The sequence below is a fragment of the Bison bison genome, unplaced genomic scaffold (genome assembly GCF_000754665.1).
Source record: "Bison bison bison isolate TAMUID 2011002044 unplaced genomic scaffold, Bison_UMD1.0 scf7180017864109, whole genome shotgun sequence".
NCBI lineage: Eukaryota > Metazoa > Chordata > Mammalia > Artiodactyla > Bovidae > Bison > Bison bison.
The window spans coordinates 2027031-2047425 of NW_011494681.1; the positions used below are offsets into that span (position 1 = coordinate 2027031).

Genomic DNA, 20395 nt, shown 5'->3' on the forward strand with positions numbered 1-20395 from the left:
GAGCTCATTTTCATGCCACGAATCATTATATTCAAATTAAATATATTGTCTTTATTCCTGAGACTCCGGCAGATTGCCTACAAGTTGCACTGGCTCCTGTGTTTTGCATTGGCCCCTGTGTTTTTCACTTGAACTATCTGTTCAGATCGTAATCTTAAGTTTAAATCTTATTCTATAGAATAGTATAGCCAAAGCAGAAAACAAAACCACCCCACAGGTCCTGTAACTTACCTTTTCACTCTCAGTTCATATGTAACAGTATTAATATCAAGGTTCACAGTAAGGCCAGTAGTAGATACTGGTGCCTACCTTGAGATTGACATGGATTTTTAGTAATACTAAGTTTATATTTTGATGAAATTCAGGACATTCACAGTAATCTGAAAAGCCAAAAATAAAACATACTACGCACCAGGCTGCACCTAATAATGAAGTACTTTATTTTGCATCAAGGTATCTGGATAATGGAGCTGCATTTGGGGCACATTACAGATGAGGAATGATCCATATGTGGTGAGTGCAAAACTCAATTACAGAATTACTTCCTAGTATTACCAGATACTCCATTACCAATGCTTCATTGAAAGTAAAACATGATTTGCCACACTAGAAGGCTAGAAGTGAAATATGACAGAATTTAAACAGGCAGATATAAATGTAGCACCTATCTGTATTTTAAAAAAAAAAGCTTGAAAAATCAAATACTGAGGAAGAGCTCTGGCTGTAAGCCCATTATACCCAAAATCCAACCAGAAAGCCAGTCCATTACTTCTTTTAAGCAATTCATTGTATAGAAAAAACAAACGCTTGATGAATTCAGTGACAAAAAGGGCACTTTTTGGCTAAAACTACAAAATAAACTGGTTTTCTGAAAACATTTAGAAAAACATTTCAAGTCATTTTCAAAATGTTTAATTGATACAGTGATCTTCAGAAAAAACTTACCTAGTCCGTGTAGAAATTCATCTTGAAATACAAATGAAGCAAAATGATACTTTAAGGGTTATATCTGCCCTTCAGATCAGTATTATATGATGACTGTGATTATTTAATGAACAAAAGCAACACTATTCTGAGAGCAGTGTGGCCTCGGAGACCACTCACACCCATGTAATTGTACATACCAGGCTTTGCCATCAAGTTAAGGAATGGGTGAATGCATTCAGTAGCAAAGGTCAAATGTATTATCACAGTCATTGAAATTATATTTCCAAAGTTCTTCTTTTTTCTATCTTTTGATTTATTTTCAGATAACTGGTGCAGAGAATACAGAAATCCTCCTGCACTGTATGTGATACTTTAGGTGGCCTTTCATTTATCTTGATTTATCATTGCTTAAAATCTTCAAAACAGCTTACTTTGAGGCTCATGACAGTGCCTGGCACATGGAGATGGAGCCTTTTTATTGCCTTTAAACACTGTCACACCATCTGACTGCCCCACTGGTCTTCACAAAGCAACTCTTTTGGGGTCTGCTCCAAGCATAGACCAACTGGTCCAAAGTGTATTGGCAAACTAAGCATCCTGTAAGGCAAGCTAAAGCTTTCTTCCTGCCAGTCAAGTGATTAAGTTCACGGGGGCTGCAAGTCTCCACAGATACACTTACTTTAGGTAGTGATAGTCAAAAGCACAAAGCATTTATGCATTCAATCACATAGCCAAACAGAAAAACAAGTCTCCTGAAGCCATTTAAAACTAGTCTTTCCAAAACCTCCTGCAACCACTTTGCTCTGTTAGTACCATCATAAACTTCCCTACCACAAACAAAAGGTATTTGCTGCTCTCCAAATATAGGCACTGCTCCGTATCACTGAACATTTATTGGATTTTCCAACTAATAACTGTCAGAAGCCTCAAAAAACGTGAAATTTTTCCAGCTTTACTGTCACCAGCCAGAAGTAAAATTTTTCAGTTATTCGCCTGTTAGCTAATTAAATTTATTTTTTAAAAAACAGTTGGACTTATCTTTATAAAGTATATAAAATTTTCAGAAAAAAAAAACAAAACAATTTTGCTTTCATTGCATTACTGAGTACCTGAGGTAGTTGAGTAAAAATGCACGTTTAATACCCCTGCCAACACCATTCAGCACTTCCCTTAGGTTATTTATGTTAGTGTTAAACTCAGAACAGTTTTTCTATGCTAATAGGTTAACGTTTAAGTACTTGTAACAATTCTGTTCTGATCCAATTTTAACAATTGGACTTAGGAGCAATCTCGTTTTACTTGATGAGTGTCATGAATGCACCATTTAAGCCAATTTCTGGCATCATGGGGGAAATGAATGTTTTTAAAAATTAGGTATTTGTTATACTGAGAAATGCAACAAAAGGGAAGTGCAGAGTTCTTCTCTTTCCCTCCCTCCCCCCTCATTTTTTTCTTTTTTCTTTTTTTTTTTAAAGCTGGGTGTCATACATTTCAGAGAGCATAAAGTATACATTCTCACAGAGACAGGAGTTCGAAAGTTGCCTGGTCCTCAGAAACAACTGGCTAGGTAAAAACTTGTGCATGTGATGCTGGGTAAGGGGTCAGCGCCCGGCTGTTGGTTAAGCAGTCTGTCTTTGGTTTGGCGTCTGCCTCTGTGGTGGGCTGTTTCCTGAGCCTTCACTTCCGCCTTGACTGAGATGGTCCACTTTGCAGAGCTTTCTGCTGTTGGTGCTGCTTTACCTGAGTCAGAATTTCCTGAATTTTTCTCTGGGCAACCTGCAAAAGGAGAGGACCTTGAAACACCTACCTGATCAACTATTGCAGGAAGTTATTTTACCTCTTCCATTTTTAAAATTAACTTCAAATTAAAATTTGAAGATTAAAGACACGTACTAATTAGTTTGCTAGCAGAGTCTCTAAAATCACCTGCTAAAAGGGGATTTAACGTATTAAGCATCAAACACAGCCTTGAATATTTGTACGGCATGGAGACACCCATGGGAGAATGGCTTCCATTTGTGGAGGCAGCTGTAGAGCTGCCCTGACACACGGGAGCCCACTTGCCTGGCAAGCATAGAAGTGACCAGTTATCTTGACGACCACCTGGTCATTCTCATCAGGAGTCTGGTCACGGGGAACAACAACTTCTGCACTTGACAAATTCTGGAGCTCATTCACCTGAAGGAGATAAACAGAAATCATGTTAAGTGGAACTGTTGGGGTTTTTTTATTTTTTAAAAAATTACCATTTCCTGAACGCTTGTACCAAAATATGTCTTTGTAAATCTCATCTAATATACCAATAATTCTATTTGGTTATTAGTATTGTCCCATTTCAAGGTAATTAAAACTAATCCCCAAAGAAACTGACTTACCTACAGTTACATACATCAATAACAAAGCCTAATTTAAACCCTAAAAATCTGATTCCAAAACATACTTGCAGTCACTTCCAAGTCATTTTCAAAGCTGTTTACGATTCTGAAGTTACATATGTTAAAGAGAAACTGCAAACGAGTTTTCAGTTACAGAGCATGTGTAAGTCATAAAGGTAGATGACACTTTTTAAAGTTTTCATGTCATTTAGTATTTTTGCACAACAGAAATAAAAAGCTGATGTTTATCAACAGAAAAATGCAAAAGGCCCCTCAAGAGACAGTCCTCTCGCACAAAGTGGTCTGAGAGAGGTGCTGCTTTCCCCAGTGGCTGACAGCCAACCCTCGGGAGAACAAAGGGCAGTCTTCTCCAAACCTCGGCCCAGGTGTCCTGCTGTTAGAAGTTAGCCCAAATTCAGGGACGGGGAACTCCTAAGTACCTTTCGATGCTTTCCCTGTCATACCACTGCACAGGTTTTGCTGAAGTACTTGCCGTTTTGCCTCCTTTTCCAATAACTCTGCCAGCAGCAAAGGACGGCACTCTGATGTGAGCTTCAAGTTTCACCTCTTCTTTAGGACTAACAAAATTTTCTTCTTTAATTTTTCCATAAATTCTTCCCTGAGCCTACAGATGAGAACATAGCCTATCAGTGTCATTCAGGTAGGAAAGGCCAAAGGTTGACTGATTTTACAGTGGGTAAAGTTAATGGCCTGGCCCCACGGGAGCAGCCCTCTGCAGGGATACATCTGCGCCTGATGGTGGCCTGCCGCCCAAGAGATGGCAGGAGCCCGAGGAAAGATGGCGACAGTGCTGACATTATCACAGCTGCGGCAGCTGAATGACTGACCGTTGGTTGGCTCTCCAGTCTTGAAAGGTAAAATTCTCCTGCTGGCAGTAAGATAGTAACTGCATTTTTCTTGAGTAACAGAGACTGAATGAACTACAGAGCCACCCACATAAGGCTCACAAGAAGCCAAGCTCATGTCTAAATGGGCCAGCAAGGAGTATTTTCTGTCAAACATTTCTTCATCTTAGCCAGATGGTTTCTACTTTGACGGAAGCTACAAAATCAAGTTAACATATACAACTGATGCACTCAAACAGATCCTGTCAATTGCTGCATACAACCAGAAATTATACATAGTAAATCTCTTTTATGTATAGCCACAAATTTGCTCTGCTATACACCAAAGGAAAAAGAAGCCAGAGTTGGTTTCATCCAACAGGCTGCCACAGTGGAGAACAAAAACACAGGTACAAAACATGTTTTCATCGGTGCAGAGATAAGCTCATTTTAGGGGGTTACAGACATTTAAAAAATTCATCTTAGTACCCTATATTTCAGTCATCCTCAAAGTCTCAGGCCACAGGTGTAATTATTAACAGTCCAGGGACACACAGGATATATGCTGCTGCTGCTGCTAAGTCGCTTCAGTCGTGTCCGACTCTGTGCGACCCCAGAGACGGCAGCCCACCAGGCTCCCCGTCCCTGGGATTCTCCAGGCAAGAACACTGGATTGGGTTGCCATTTCAGTCTCCAGTGCATGAAAGTGAAAAGTGAAAGTGAAGTCACTCAGTCATGTCCGACTCTTAGCGACCCCATGGACTGCAGCCCACCAGGCTCCTCCATCCATGGGATTTTCCAGGCAACAGTATTGGAGTGGGGTGCCATTGCCTTCTCCCAAAGGATATATATTGTCCTCCAAAACAGTATTTATAATTTTAAGAGCTTATTTTCTAATATTTAGATCTGTTTCTAATACTTAGATCTCTAAAATAGTTTGTAATTATCACTGATCACATAACTGATACTGAAGCACTAGAGCTTCTCTTACATGTCCCGTTTAAGACAAGCGCACAACATGGGCAACAGAGCGTATGGAGAAACCACCTAAGTTTCCCAGCATACACGCATTATAAAAATTACAAGACCCATTTATAAAACAGTAAGAACATAACTGACGTTTGTATTCATCTTTTAATATTTCAGGCTAAAGTAACTTGTCCTGTAAGTATCTGGGGGAGGATGCATTTCTGAGTTTTGATCTGAACTGCTAGGACCACAAGGCTGGTATGAAGAAGTAAATTTCTTGCCTGAGTCTGAGCCTAGCCAACTGTACCTACATCTCAAAGCACCTCCTTTTGTTTCCTGTACCCTGTAAATGAAATGAAAAAAAAAATTCAGATTTTTAGTGAAAAATGGCCCATGGAAACAGAGGTCAAAGAAAGTGATGGTTTATAACTTAGCTACGTTTTAGGGCTAGGAGAACTAAGGCTTAGAGAGTTATCCTGTTAACACAGCTGCTAAGTAGTAGGACAGGGGTTTCCGGTAAATCACACTGATTTGAGTAGCTGCTTTTACCTGTGACAAACCAGACACCCTACTGAGTTTTGTGGGAGAATCATATACTCAAAGGTACATATGTACGTGTGAATCTGGGGCTCTGGCGTGGTCTTAGTCTGATTCAGCCCAGGTCTGCTTAACACACCAGGGCATTTATGCTGTTTGCTGTGTGTCCAGCACTATTCTAACTACTTGATTTATTAAACCATATAACCTTGTTTAAACTTTGTGGATGTTTTTAACCCCAATTTTACTATGAGGAGCTAGCTAGGAAAAGGTTAAGTAACTTGCCCAAGGTCGTATTACTAGTAAATGGCAGAGCTGGTACCTGAACCAGCAGCCTGGCTGCAAAGGCTCTGGTCTTCATCCCCCTACTGCACCACCTCTCAGGACAGAGTGGGAGGCATTCTGGCCCCAAGCCCCCCAAAATGACCCATGGTTCATACCAGGACAGATGCCTCAAGAGTCCCTGCCCTTTCTACCTCTAGAATTCTGAAGATTAGAGTGACTAATCGAGAAACTGTGGACCAGGGTGTTAACCGAAGTTAACTCAAGGGTAAGAGGAAAAAGGAACATTTGAAGTCAAGGTCGAAGCTTCTTAGGGACAGGAGGAAAGATTTGAGAGTAACAAAGCATCCAAACCATTCTTATCACCTCGCCTTCACCTCTGCTAACAAGGCACTGAGCAGATTCTCCCCTGGGAGATAGGCAAACCCAACGGCCATTACACAACTCTCACACCGAGGTTTTGGTGTGTTTTTAAAATGTAATTAATGTGGGGAATGTTTTCTACTCTGTTCTCAGTCTTAGCAATTTTCACTGAGAGATTCCTTCTACTGAGTACTGGATTTATTTAAGGGAGAAGCCAGGTTATGGAGGTTCTGAAAAGAAGGCATTCGTCTGTCATCTGTGCACACGCTCCAGGGCACGTACCTTGAACTGAGCCTCCGGCGGCCCGGTGATGATGACCATCCTCACTTTAGCGTCTGGTGCTTCAGCTGGAGCGATCTGTAACAGACCAGAAACAGGTCACAACACTTCCAGTTCCACTGATAACAAATGTTACACAAACTGCACATGACTTACTGAAATGCAGAAAATAAGCCTTCTGGAAGAAAGTTACAGGGAGGCAGTGATGAGTGCAGGTCCATTAGTTATGGCTCCTGTCTACACTTCACCGACAGGGAGACCAAAGGCTACAGCAGTCGTCACCTGGCCATGACGACACAGGCCAGTGGAACTGGGGGAAGAGCCACGTCTGGCTCCACCGTCATGTTGCTCCTCGCTGCACCAGCGGGTGCTCGACGTGTGGTCCTTGGTCCCACACGCAGCATCACACCCTGGGCTTCCCACAAGTGCAAGAAACTGCTCGGGTCACAAATCTACAATGTGGTATGTACACATACGTATAGATACATGGTACGTACGTCCCCCCAAAGTACACTCACTGGAGTAACACGTAGAGTAAATGTTAATCTGACAGAAGAGTGAACTCAGACTCTTCTATTTTGGCAGAGCATATGAAATCACACAAAAGGCCAGGCCAGGGATATGCTGCAGAGACTGCTGAAGGGAGAAAAATCCAGTGTTCCCTCAGTAAGCAAGGATTTAGACAGTTGGCAGGTAGGAATTGTTTGAAGACAAATTTTTTGCTAGACATTTGCTGTGCAAGAAGCAACTCCCTATAGTAAATAATGGGAGTAGGAAGCAAAAACTACAATAAAAGCTGCCGCACTCGCCACTCAGTGTGATCACCAGCAATGGCTGACAGCCTAGTACACCCTGTCCTACCAGCTACAAATCAAGACCAGGCTTTTTCTTTTACCAGAGTCATGCTTTCTCACTCCCTGAAAATAAAGCTAACATTTCTGTTACTTAGGCCCAAAATGATACTATTCCTACTTTGGGCACTAATTTTGAATCTGTAAAAAAAAAAGCCAATAATTACTGTAGGCCACACTCAGAATTATTCACAGAAAACCCCTAGAAAGAAGGTATCATTCTGATTTCCCTCCCCCGTAGCCCTCACTGGGCCACCCAGCCTGCAGGATCTCAGCTCCCTGAGCAGTGATCTAACCTGCATCCCCCTGCAGTGACAGCACGGAATCTTAACCACTGGGGGATGTCCCTGGCTTTCTTTTTTAAAAAGAACTTTTGTCTTTGTCAGTACTGGTGGTAGAGGACTGGAGGGGAGAGCACTCATATACTGAGGTTCAGTTCAGTTGTTCATCGTGTCCAACTCTTTGTGACTGCAGCATGCCAAGCCTCCCTGTCCATCACCAACCCCCGGAGTTTACTCAAACTCATGTCCACTGAGTTGGTGATGCCATCCAGCCATCTCATCCTCTGTCATCCTCTCCTCCCACCTTCAATCTTTCCCAGCATCAGGGTCTTTTCCAATGAGTGAGTTCTTTGCATCTGGTGGCCAAAGTATCAGAGCTTCAGCTTCAAGCATCAGTCCTTCCAATGAACATTCAGGACTGATTTCCTATAGGATGGACTGGTTGGATCTCATTGCAGTCGAAGGGACTCTGAAGAGTTTTCTCCAACACCACGGTTCTTTGGTGCTCAGCGTTCTTTATAGTCCAACTCTCACATCCATACACGACTACTGGAAAGAGCATAGCCTTGATGGACCTTTGCTGGCAAAGTAATGTCTCTGCTTTTCAATATGCTGTCTAGGTTGGTCATAGCTTTTCTTCCAAGGAGCAAGGAGCCAACTTCATGGCTGCAGTCACCATCTGCAGTGATTCTGGAGCCCCCCAAAATAAAGTCTATCACTGTTTCCCCTTCTATTTGCCATGAAGTGATAGGACCAGATGCCATGAGCTTAGTTTTCTGAATGTTGAGTTTTAATACTGAGTTTAAAACTGAGGTTAGGAGTACAAATTGCTCTAATGTCTGAGAAGCTGAAAAGAAAGCACATGCCCTGAGACTCACCAGATCCATTTGTGTAAACTCATGTGAAAGAATAAGGTTGTATATGACAATATGATAAAAAGAACTTAATCCATCACTGTGCAGGAGAAATTTGGAACAATCTTAACGTCCAGTAAGTTAACAAATAACTACGGTTTGGTGATACCAGACATACAGGTACACATTAAAGTCCCTACATGGGAACTTACATTATGGAAATCTAGCCAAGTGTTAGAGTGCTAATGCACCTTTCACATTATGCACGTTTCAGACTTTTTGGAAAGAAAAACATTTTACCCTTATCATCAAAACTCCAAGAAAGACAAAGAAAAAGAGCCCGGTGTCTAAATACCCAATTCTTGTTCATAAAACATTTGCTGGAATTTTTCCAAAAACAAAGTATCTGGTAGGTTCTTTTTTGTGCATGAGCATGTTTTAATTTAATTCATTAATCAGGAAACTAACAGGATAGTAAAGTTAGTTCACCACTTGGTCTTTTTACCATGTCTTTTCCTTTACCTGTTTATTTTGGCTGCATTTTCTGTTCACATATTTTGTTAATCTTTTGCTGCAAGACAGCGTATGAGGGCTGTCCTGTGTATTCTGCTTTCTCATTAACTGTGTGTGTGCACACTGCAGCTCACGTGGTGGCAAATGCACAGCTGTAAGCGCACCTCAGTCAGCAGCCTAGCGCTCTCAACATTCCCTCCTGCTGGCTCTTTGTCTCCAACCCTTCCTCCAGTTCCTCGCAACCGCTGATTTTTCTCCTCCATTTCCATAGTTCTGTTTTTTCCAGAACTTTCATAAGTGGGATCATACAGTATATAGCCTTTTGAGTCTTCTTTCTCTTAGCATAATATGTATGGTCTTTATCAACAGCTCCCTCCTTTTCAGCGCTAAGTAATCTTTATTTTGGACATGGGTTTGGGTGGACTCCAGGAGTTGGTGATGGACGGGGAGGCCTGGCATGCTGCGGTTCAAGGGGTCACAAGGAGTCAGACCTGACTGAGCGACTGAACTGAATCTTTATTATACAGATAAGCCACAGTTCATGCATTTCCTAGTTGACTTCCTCCCCATTTCCCAGTTATAAATAAAGATATTATAAACACTTGAGTGCAATGTGGATTTTTTGGTACTATATTCGAATATTTATAAGACATAACCGAAACAAAACCTCCAGTACACTGATGTTTTCCTGACGAAAGCTATGACTATATCAAGGCTTTGTCAGTTTGTGTATTCCTTAAAACAAATGGACTACAGCCTTGATTGTTAGGACACGCAGTAGCGTCATCTGGGAGGGAGTAAGGGACTAAGGCCGCCCCCGGGGATGAGCTAGAAGAAGTATGTCCGGGGGCATGGCGGAGCAGGACCCACTCCAGTGCTGGGCTCTCTACCTCCAGACTGCTTTTTCTGGAGAGAGAATTTAGCTTACCTTGTTTAAGCTAGTGTTGTTACACGGAGTTTCCTACCACACCCTATGTAACCCCAGTATAGACTGCTACATTCAGTTCACAGAAAGTGACAGACAGACTCACATCTCTGTGGCGTGCTGTCCTTAAAGCAGAGGAGAGCCGCAGGTGGCAGGACAGTACCTTAATAGACGCTCCTGCAAAGCGAGACAGCTGTTTGATGTGCTGTCCTTGCTTGCCAATGATGGCGCCTACAGACAGTGCTGGGATGAAGAGATGGACCGTCTCCGTTTCCGATTGTTGCTGGAAAGACAGGACATCCATGCTCAGTGGACACAGATGAGGCTGTGGTGTGGGCATAGGGACGGGGGCATTCTTGTACTGTTAGGAATATTAGCATAGTTTAGGAAAAATCACCACAGTAAGTTGATATGACTCTACCTAACAGGTTGGGAAGTTCTCATATTCATCCTGAAAGCATTAGTATTTATAATAATACCACTTTTCCGTGTATAATTTCCTTAAAGCTTAGAATGTTGAGTTACAGAATTACAACAACTTTTGTGGCACTTAATGTTGGTCCAGCAAATGACATGAGCACTCTTAGCACACGAAGGTTGCTAGTGTCAATAACCACTTCCTTTTCTCCCCGTAAGTCCTGTGTGGGGACAGAGAGCATGCTAAGTCTTCTGTTTCTTTCTTTGTAGTATATACAGATATTGAATCGCCTGAAAATGTATGTCAGTTATACCTCAATTAAAAAATTCACCACCCCCCCAAAAAAAAGTTTAGTTGAGTCACAAAGGAAAGATGCTCTACTGGACCAAGGAAAAGAAATCAACAGCTTTGTTGTCTCATCTGCATACATCCATCTGAAGCATCTGTAAGACACTTTCAACTGAAACTTTTAAGGATTATGAGAATAAAATAAGCACATCACAGAAAAGTTGATCCCCAAAAAACCCAATTCCTGTATCTTTCCCTGACAGTTATATTGTTGTATCTGAGGACTTTTTTGGGAACACTTCAAGAAAGTACGGTTTCCAGTTTCTCATTAATTAGTCTAACACTAGAGTCAGGTCTTTCAACATAAATCTTGTGCCCATGTACAAATACTTCTAAGATTTTATGTAATAAAAATGCTGGATTGCAGCATGAACGTTTAAAGTTTATATTTCTAAACTCTCACACTAATTATCTTACAGTCAATAAATGTGTAAAAGACAGAGGGAAGTCATTTTGGTTTAAAACATGCCTTTCCCACGTACAGAAAATTAAAGCAGCGTGTGATTCTAGACCCGATGTCTTGTTTCCTACACAGAAAAATCGGAACTCCGCTCTTCTAAGCCTCTTCCTTTTTCTGTTAACCACCCCTGCACCATGTGCCCCTTCAGTTCCTATCCAAGTTAACCTAAAATTCAACTCTAGAAAGTATTCTTGACAAAAGCCATTGTACTTTTCTCTGATCCCGACACTTCTGTTTCTTCAGCGTCAGTATAAATAGATGTGCGCACACTATATTCTTCACAACTTGGTATTTCCTATGCTTCCCAGGATGCTGTAACACTGCAGGTCTTCATACAGCTGTCAGCCTAATGAAGTCTCCCCGGGGGCTCGGTAAGCATTCTTAGAACACACAAACCAGAAGAGGTTTTGCCTTCCACTGAACTCTTGCCTGTAGAGATCTCTGGAAGAGGCCTGTCCTGAACAGCCTGGCCAAACCAACTTTTACTGCTATTCATCAGGGAAGAACAAAAAATAAAATTAGTCCACCCTTCAGTATTTCCGAGTCATAGGAACAATGCCTCTTTCTGGGAAGCACCATACGTCACAGGCTGCCAGGGCGTTATGCAGTTACCATAAACTGTCCATTCCAGGGACTTCCCAGATGGCGCAGGGGTAAAAAACCCACCTGTCGGTGCAGGAGATGCAAAAGGCATGGGTTCGATCCCTGGGTCAGGAAGATCCCTTGGAGAAGGAAGTGGCAACCCATTCCAGAATTCTTGCTGGGAAAATTCCATAGACAGAGGAGCCCAGTGGGCTACGGTCCACGGGGTTGCAAAGAGTCAGACACAGCTGAAGACAGCACACAACTCATTTATTCCATAGGGACAATTTAAGGCCTTTCTTAGTAACTGGATAGAACTGAATTAATGATGACATTGCCTATAAACTGGGCTCCATGTTAATATCAATTTATTTTGTCATTCCGGTCCTTATATTAACCAATTTTCTAAAGTAAAGTGAAAGTTGCTCAGTCGTGTCTGACTTTTTTGCGACCCCATGGATGTTCATGGAATTCTCTAGGCCAGAATACTGGAGTGGGTAGCCTTTCCCTTCTCCAGGTTATCTTCCCAACCCAGGGATCAAACCCAGGCCTCCCACATTGCAGGCAGATTCTTTACCAGCTGAGCCACAAGGGAAGCTCTTCTAAAGTAAAGATAGGATCTATTTTGTCTCGCTAAGAACATCCATGTAATGTTCTTCTGAGTACACTTTTTTTAAGGGGGGTAGTGAGGAGTCAGGGGTCTGGCAGTAATAAAGACCTTTGTTTTTTTTTTTAAGACTTTCCTAAGGATCAGACTAAATCTATCATGTAACTTGCCAAAATCTGCCCCATTGTATTTTGCCATGACTATTGTAATTATTTGCTTTCTGGGCCATGTTCCAGGAATACTTTATACTGCTTACAAAATAAAGAAGATTTAGAAAGACAAAGGAAGTGAAGAAATAAGAGCAGGGAACAGAAAAGAGAATCAGAAATGCTGCTGTTCTACAAATGTGGCTCTATGCTTCTTAGCAATTAATTAAAACTAAGAAAAAAATTAATAGCATGATTTATCATATCTTTAAGAGAAAAGCTATTTGTTTAGTAAAAACTAGTTTTCCTGGGACTGACCCCAGAGCGTAACTTCTGAATGTTCTTAGCAGCCTGAAGTACCAGGACCATCAGACCAAAAGTCCCCAAACCTCAGAGTACAGCCTGAGCATCTCAGCCTAGAAGAAACACACTGACCACCACAGCTACGAGAAAAACCCACAGGCATAACTACTGTCATCTCAAAAGCTGAACAAAGCAATCATCCTTCCATACAGTGATGGGTGAGAGGCTACAGGTGCTTTTGTTTCACTGACTTTGGGGAGGTGGGAATGAGGTAGGCGATGATGAATGAATACATAGATTAAGTTGAGAAGCTGTGGGAAAGGAACGGCGGTGAAGAGACAAGGACTGAAAGGACCAAGCAGAAAGAAGGGCAAAGTCATGAAGAAAGCATTGCTATGCAGACAAAAATGTTCCACGCTGGGATGAAAGCAGAAGTAACAGAAATCTACAAGGCAGGTTAGCAGGAAGTGAAGGAAGCATGCCAGGAGGCAGTGCCCCAGACTCAGGGACTGTGGTTTGTGCTCTTGACAATGGCACCTTAATGAGAAAGTGATTCATCAGACATCTGCAGCCTGATGAAGACTTTTCTGCATGCTCCCCAGATCCCTCTGTCCAGTTCCAAATCCAACAAGCACATCCCTGACCATAAATTACCTCCCAAGCAGAATTTCCTCGAGGAGTATAAGGCACCTCACATAAACGTCCTGTCTACCGGACAGTCATTAAACCAGCCCAGTCTTATATGGGACTCTGCATGGTAAGCCATGCTTTCAGGTTCAGTTCAGTTGCTCAGTCGTGTCTGACTCTTTGTGAACCCATGAATCGCAGCACGCCAGGCCTCCCTGTCCATCACCAACTCCCGGAGTCCACCCAAACTCATGTGTATCGAGTCGGTGATGCCATCCAGCCACCTCATTCTCTGTCGTCAGCTTCTCCTCCTGCCCCCAATCCCTCCCAGCATCAGGGTCTTTTCCAGTGAGTCAACTCTTCGCATGAGATGACCAAAGTATTGGAGTTTCAGCTTCAGCATCAGTCCTTCCAATGAACACCCAGGACTGATCTCCTTTAGGATGGACTGGTTGGATCTCCTCGAAGTCCAAGGGACTCTCAAGAGTCTTCTCCAACACCACAGTTCAAAAGCATCAATTCTTCAGCGCTCAGCTTTCAGGTTGCTGCTGCTGCTAAGTTGCTTCAGTCGTGTCCTACTCTGTGCAACCCCACAGACGGCAGGCATCAGGCTCCCCCGTCCCTGGGATTCTCCAGGCAAGAACACTGGAGTGGGTTGCCATTTCCTTCTCCGATGCATGAAAGTGAAAAGTGAAAGTGAAGTCGCTCAGTCGTGTTCGACTCTTAGCGACCCCATGGACTGCAGCCTACCAGGCTCCTCCGTCCATGGGATTTTCCAGGCAAGAGTACTGGAGTGGGGTGCCATTGCCTTCTCCGAGCTTTCAGGTTAGGACACCCAAATAAGCAAATAGTTTTTACTTATAAAGTTCAGAAGCCATAACAATGGGTTATGACAAGTCTCTTTCACCTGTGAATTTAAGACTGAAGTGGTTTTGAGAAGATTCATCAGCTTTACCTTTTCATGTTCCACATTCTTCACATGGAAGTTAATGTTCACCTGCATTACCCTGAACCCTTCTTCCTAAACCCTCAGAGGTGAATGATACTCAGGCCACAAGCCGCTTCCCAGTGGATTTCTGCCAGATGCCTATTGGCAGCACTTCCTCTGGAGTTCTTGGCAGCCTCTGTGCTATAGCTTGAAATAACAGAAGAACAAAGCTGCTCAACTGAAAGTTTGCTTAACTGGTGAAGTCTGCCAATGAGTAATTTCTAATCATCTATCATGAGGAGATACAAGAATGAGCAAACAGTAAAGTTAAGTGTATTTACTTTGTGGGGAACAGAATCTAACATCACAAAGGCACGGAGACAAGCATGCCAGCCAACAAGACCAGCCTCCAGGAACCTGGAAGGATGCCAGCATCTCCCTTTGGCTTGTAAGATACATACTCCTGGGGGTTTTTTGTTTTGTTTGTTGCGTTTTACTGGATTTTGGCCTGGAACTGGAATTGAGTTTACTCAACTTCATGACCTGAACAGCATATTTAAGTCTTTTTTTAAAAAGGCAAAGAAAGTTTCTCCATATACTAAGTACAAGACCTCTTAGAGATAATATATGCAATGAGTTATTTACTTTGAGATTGTTTACTAGCATATGAGTCACACCCACCATAAGACATCCTAAAGAGGAGGTCTAAGACTCCATGCAAGTCATTTGATCTAACAGTCCCTTTCAAATTATAGTTTTGCTTCTTAAAGACCACTTCAAAGTAGGTAAGACCCAAGAAAGTGTTCACCTTTCTTGTCTCTTCCATAAGCAGAAAGTTAGCAATTTTAAGATTACACTGTTGTTCTAGAGGCTTGGGAAGACTCCAAAGGCACTATCAAAATGATGGAGACAACAGCTCTTGAGCTAACTTCTGCCAACCCCAGCGCAAGCTGCCAAACCATCCAGCTATGGGTGCTGTTGTGTGTGATGCCAATTCCAGCTCCTCCTCTGCTCACTAGCTGCCAACTGCCTCTTCCCTACTGTTTGAGCATCTCTGAAAGGAGCATTTCTTGTCATTTATAAACTCGAAGTCTGCCAATTAAGTACTGCATGAGCCAGCTGCTAGGCAGGAACTAGAGACTTTTTGTCTGCTGGAAGAACCAACTCTTTGGCTCTATTGGAAACACCAACCTGGCAGGTTCAGGAAGAAGAGTACGTTTTAGGGGGAGGGACGGGCAAAGTTTTGGAACAGAACAGAGACAAGGAATTTATCCAAAGACGAGATGCATCAAATTCTACTTCATGTTACAAAGCAGAAGTGAGAAAACATGAGCAGAAAAAATGAAACAATTCTAAAAGAGGAAGAAGCGCATAAAAATAGTCTTTGAACGATTTAGTCATCAATACCTACTCCTTGCCAGGCAATGTATGAAGTAAACACAGAGATCTGCTACTAACCTACAGGCATTGAGGATAAAGAGACTATCTTTGTGAGTAACCTGACTTCTCGGTGAGAATGTCTACAGAACAGTAATGCAGGAGTGTTGTCAAGTGCCAAGAACAAGCACCTACCGACCTTTAATTCTCTAACCCAGTTTTTAAATACAGGCATACCCCAGAGACGCTGCAGATTCAGTGTCAGACCACTGCATTAGATGGAGTATCAGAATAAAGTGAATTCGCACACATTTTTTTGTTTCCCTGTGCATGTAAGTTTCTACTACACTGTTGCCTATTAAGTATACAACAGCATTATGTCAAACTGTACATACCTGATTAAAAATAATGCTATTGGAAACATGGTTACTAATACATTTGCTCAATGCAGATTGCTGCAAACCTTCAATTTGTAAGAAACAATTTCAAATTCTGTAAAAATTAAAACTGCTGGAAAGAAGAGTTCTTAGAGATCATTCACCTAGCTCAGTTTCTTCACTGTGTGAATGAGCAAAGAAGCCTAGAGCAAAGAGGAGACTGACCTACAGTGAGAGAGATGGTGGGGCCCAGGGCCTCCCTCCAGGGCTCGCTTTCTTTCCACCCATCCCCTTTAGCACCAAGTTACAAACACATTAGCCACTTCACATCACTTTTAGCTGTGGTACAAAGCTTTGTGGGTGTGCGTGCTAAGTTTTCTGTTGTGTCCAACCCTGTGGGACACCACGCCAGACTCCTCTGTCCATGGGATTTCCCAGGCAAGAATACTGGGGTGGGTTGCCCTCCTCCATGGGACCTTCCTGACGCAGGGATCAAACTCGTGTTTTTTAAAATCTTTTGCTTTGGCAAGTGGGTTCTTTACCACTAGTTTAACCTGGGAAGCCCCACAAAACTTTAGAATCAAGTCTATTCACACATGATATGAAATTCTGATACCTATATTTAGATTAAGGAGCTTTGTTACATGGTTTCTAGGCCCAAAGAGGTTTGAAGTGGCAGGTGAGCAGCAGGGGAAGATGCAAATGTCGCCAACAGCAATGGCAAAAAGACACACACTACAAGGCCAGAGCAAAAGCTAATAAGCACACCCAACAGCTGGGTGGCTTCAAGGACAGGCAAAGGAAATTCACATTCTTACAGGGATAAAATATGATCAGTCTCATAACCCGTGTTCTTTGCAGAATCCAGTGGCTTTTTATTCTACAAGTGCTCCAAGCACTAACAGAACAGAGCCCCCACCTTTTCCCTGAACACCTCCCTCAGTTTGGTGTAGCAGGTACCACTCACAACTTTATATCATAAGAAAGTCAAATAGGAAGAAAGAGATAGAAAAGCGAATTCAAGAAGGAAGATCCTAGAATGTTAATTTTATTTCACATGATTGTCTTAAATTATTATTGATAATGCAACTGAACTGAGAACTTCTTTCCAAAAAAATTCTTGTATACAGTGTCTGCTAGGCTGTGCTTATTTTCATGCTATCACTGGCCTCCTATTTCTAACCTCAGGGAAAATGCTACTCTTAAAAAGCAAATAAAAAATTACAATTTCTTAACACAATTATTTCCTAAGGACACACCTGTTCACAAAACAAATAAAAGCTGTTTAATGTCTGCACACAAACACACATACACAGCAGATTTGTGGGCAAGACGATCTGAGCTCACCACTTAATAAAGTACAGCACGGAGAATGGAAAATGTTCAGGATGAAGGAAGCCTATTCAAAATCCTCTCCTTTACATTTAAAAATAAGAAACCTTTCCCCTTCCCCAGAGTCTCAGATTTTTCTTTTGATATCTGAAAACACATGTTGACAACCCTGCCACCCAAGAAAAGTCAAAGGAAATAACTCATGTACGTCTACAAAGAGAAGGAGGTCCCAGTGACAAGAGCCGGAAAGCCAGATCCAAGCTGACGAGTGGTCCCACAGGGGTCAGGCTTCACCTTAAGATTTCCCCCAATTAGCATTTAATTCACACCACTTGAGGGCAACAGAGTCTGACCGTGTCCCTTGACGCCACACCCCCAACCATAAGGAAAGGCAGAGCACACTGTCTTACCTCAAACTGTGGGTAAGGAGGAGTTATAGCTGATGGGGGCCCTGAGGTGGGAGGTGGCATCCCAGATGTGGGTGGGAACAGACCCAAGGCATTCAGATTTAATCCAGGAATTAGATGTGCTTGCAGCTGCAATGGTTAAAAAAAAAAAAAAGTCCCTTCATTTTACAATTACAAGATCAAGTACAAGTGAGCATTTATATGTGATAATATCCAGATTGTGACCTCTTGTCAAGTAAAGAAAAAAATCATTTTGTGAGTTAAATTTTAAAACAAAGCAGATGTTCCATGTGATTATTCTTTGGGTTACAGGTTATGTCTGCACATAATTCTTGCTATTTTCAACTCCATGTGCTGTCTGCCTCCTCTTTGATCTGAAGGCACACTAGGTTTCTCCAAGCAGGGAACACAGCCTTCCTTGCCTTTACGAGGAGCTCTCAGTGCTTAGACATACATGTTATCTGTACGCTCTGGGCACACAGTAAAGAGACTGAGTATCCTACCTGAATTGAAGAAGCAAGCAAACAAGATATGTTCATTAAAAAGCAGAACAGATAACAGATATTAAGAGATCTTTACTCCATGAAAAAAATTTGGTGGTCCTGAGTCTATAGACCTAAAACAAAACCAAGCCCTTTGGGAATCAGGTTCCATCCTCCTGTCCCTTCAGATAAACCTATCTTTGGAACAGATCCAGGAGCCAGAAATGGGATTTGGTTTTGGTTTCATTTGCCAAGGGCTGAGAAAATAAGGTGGAGACTGCAGAGTTCAGACTTGAGCATCCTCAAGCCTGTTTTTACAAGGCCTGTGTGGGTTTGGATTTACTCCCAAGTGACCCTGACACATCTGGATGAGCAGTGATCATGTGAAGGTAGGGAGGCAGTCATGTGGGGGTAAAATGATTAGCATTTAAGGCACTTCTCACAACGGCAGTACCATTTTTACACTTTCCCTTCTTTCAGGTGTAATGTTTCAGATGGCAGGCCCAACAGGAACTTTTCTTTTTTCAATCATTTACTTGAAAATTCAAGATGGACTTTTGAAATGCTACATTTTCCATACCATTCCATCCATTATGACACGGCAGCAATGCACTTTAATTACCTTACCTGTGCTACACAAATTGTTTTGTCATTTGAAATTCTTTTATCAAGGTTTACAAGTAACTAGGTTTTAAATTTATCTTCATAACAGTAGTTTTTTATATATGCACTGTATCTATTATAATCCTAATAAGCATGCAATGTAGGCAGTAGCCCCATGTTACAGATGAGGAAACTGGTGCTCCGAGAGACCAAGTATGTCATCTAGGAGAATAAAGCTACAGCTAATAAATGGTTGAGCTAAGATTCAAACCAGTTCACACACTCTAAAGCCCACATTCCTATAATACTACAATCTCCCTCAAATTCACACTGTATGGGAGAGATTAGCCTTTTTTAGGGAGGCATTAGCCTTACCTCACAAGTAAGGAAGCTAAGGCGCAAAGTTGGCTAAAATCACAACAGATGGCCAAGCCTGAGGTCCAAGTCTGTGTCTGCCCAACTATTCCAGGGCACTCACCCTGGTGCTCAAAGTCCATCAGAAACCACATCTAACAATGACGCCTTTAAAGAAACCAATGTTAAGGCAACTGAAAACATCTTTGAACTGTTCATCAAAACAAAGACATTTCCTTCATAAGAAAACTAACATTCATAGAAGCAATATCGTTTTCGTAAGACTCCCTGATTTTCTTCATTATCTCTTCCTCAGCTTTGGCACATGTTTCCACGTTGCCTTTCACCGTAATGGTGCGCTCCGGATTGTACAGTGTCAGCTCCTGCAATCTGCAGATTGAAACAGAGAGGCAAGAAAAAGACCGGAAATTATAGGAGGGAGACAGTTAATAATAGTTCAACCACAGATGGCAATTCAAACCCAACTGTGGAGGCTGGCAATGTGTAAAAGTAGGTGGTTAGACATCATGAAAAATGAGTAAGCCCCAAAAGTTGTGAATACAAGAATTGTAAAGCTGCAGGAGAATAGAAAATACTGCCCCTCCCACCTTCTCAATAAGTATCTCTGGGTGTATGCAGTTCAATTAAGTCCATGTTTTAAACAAATTATACTTCTTGACCACTTATGGTGAGCTTTTTTCACAACTGAACAGTGAAATGTAAAGAAAATGATCCAGAGGAACCTATAGTTTTAGTGGAACCCAAGAACCAGATGAATATAACCTTTAATAAGTGCATTTCTAGTCTGCACTGACCAATTTGGGGTGTAATTGGCCTTGTCGTGCAACTGCATTTTTTGGGTCACCAAGCAAGGGATAAGCAAGAAAATATTCCAGAATGGCACCTAGAATTCATATGTCTAAGCTTATTTTTGTTGCTAATTTTAGAATTTAGATTGACATAGGCTTGAGGAAATAATACATTTCAATCCATTTTGACTGAATTTAAAACATAGTCCCTTGATGATCATTTAGACAACTAAA

General features: G+C 42.0%; 1 protein-coding gene across 3 annotated transcripts in view; it reads right to left on the minus strand.

The window, feature by feature from the left end:
* Positions 1 to 2387: 2387 nt before the first annotated feature.
* Positions 2388 to 20395, minus strand: part of IGF2BP3 (insulin-like growth factor 2 mRNA binding protein 3) — a 143535-nt gene continuing 125527 nt past the window's right edge. For 2 of the 3 annotated variants that reach the window (XM_010839053.1, XM_010839051.1), the window contains 7 exons: positions 19607 to 19742; positions 17917 to 18042; positions 10165 to 10284; positions 6581 to 6655; positions 3796 to 3927; positions 2992 to 3105; positions 2388 to 2703 (listed from right to left, as the gene is read on the minus strand). In XM_010839053.1, the coding sequence (XP_010837355.1) occupies positions 2605 to 2703; positions 2992 to 3105; positions 3796 to 3927; positions 6581 to 6655; positions 10165 to 10284; positions 17917 to 18042; positions 19607 to 19742 (802 nt within the window). In that variant the 3' untranslated portion in view covers positions 2388 to 2604. The remainder of the gene's footprint in view (positions 2704 to 2991; positions 3106 to 3795; positions 3928 to 6580; positions 6656 to 10164; positions 10285 to 17916; positions 18043 to 19606; positions 19743 to 20395) is intronic. The other variant, XM_010839052.1, reaches the window with a different exon arrangement.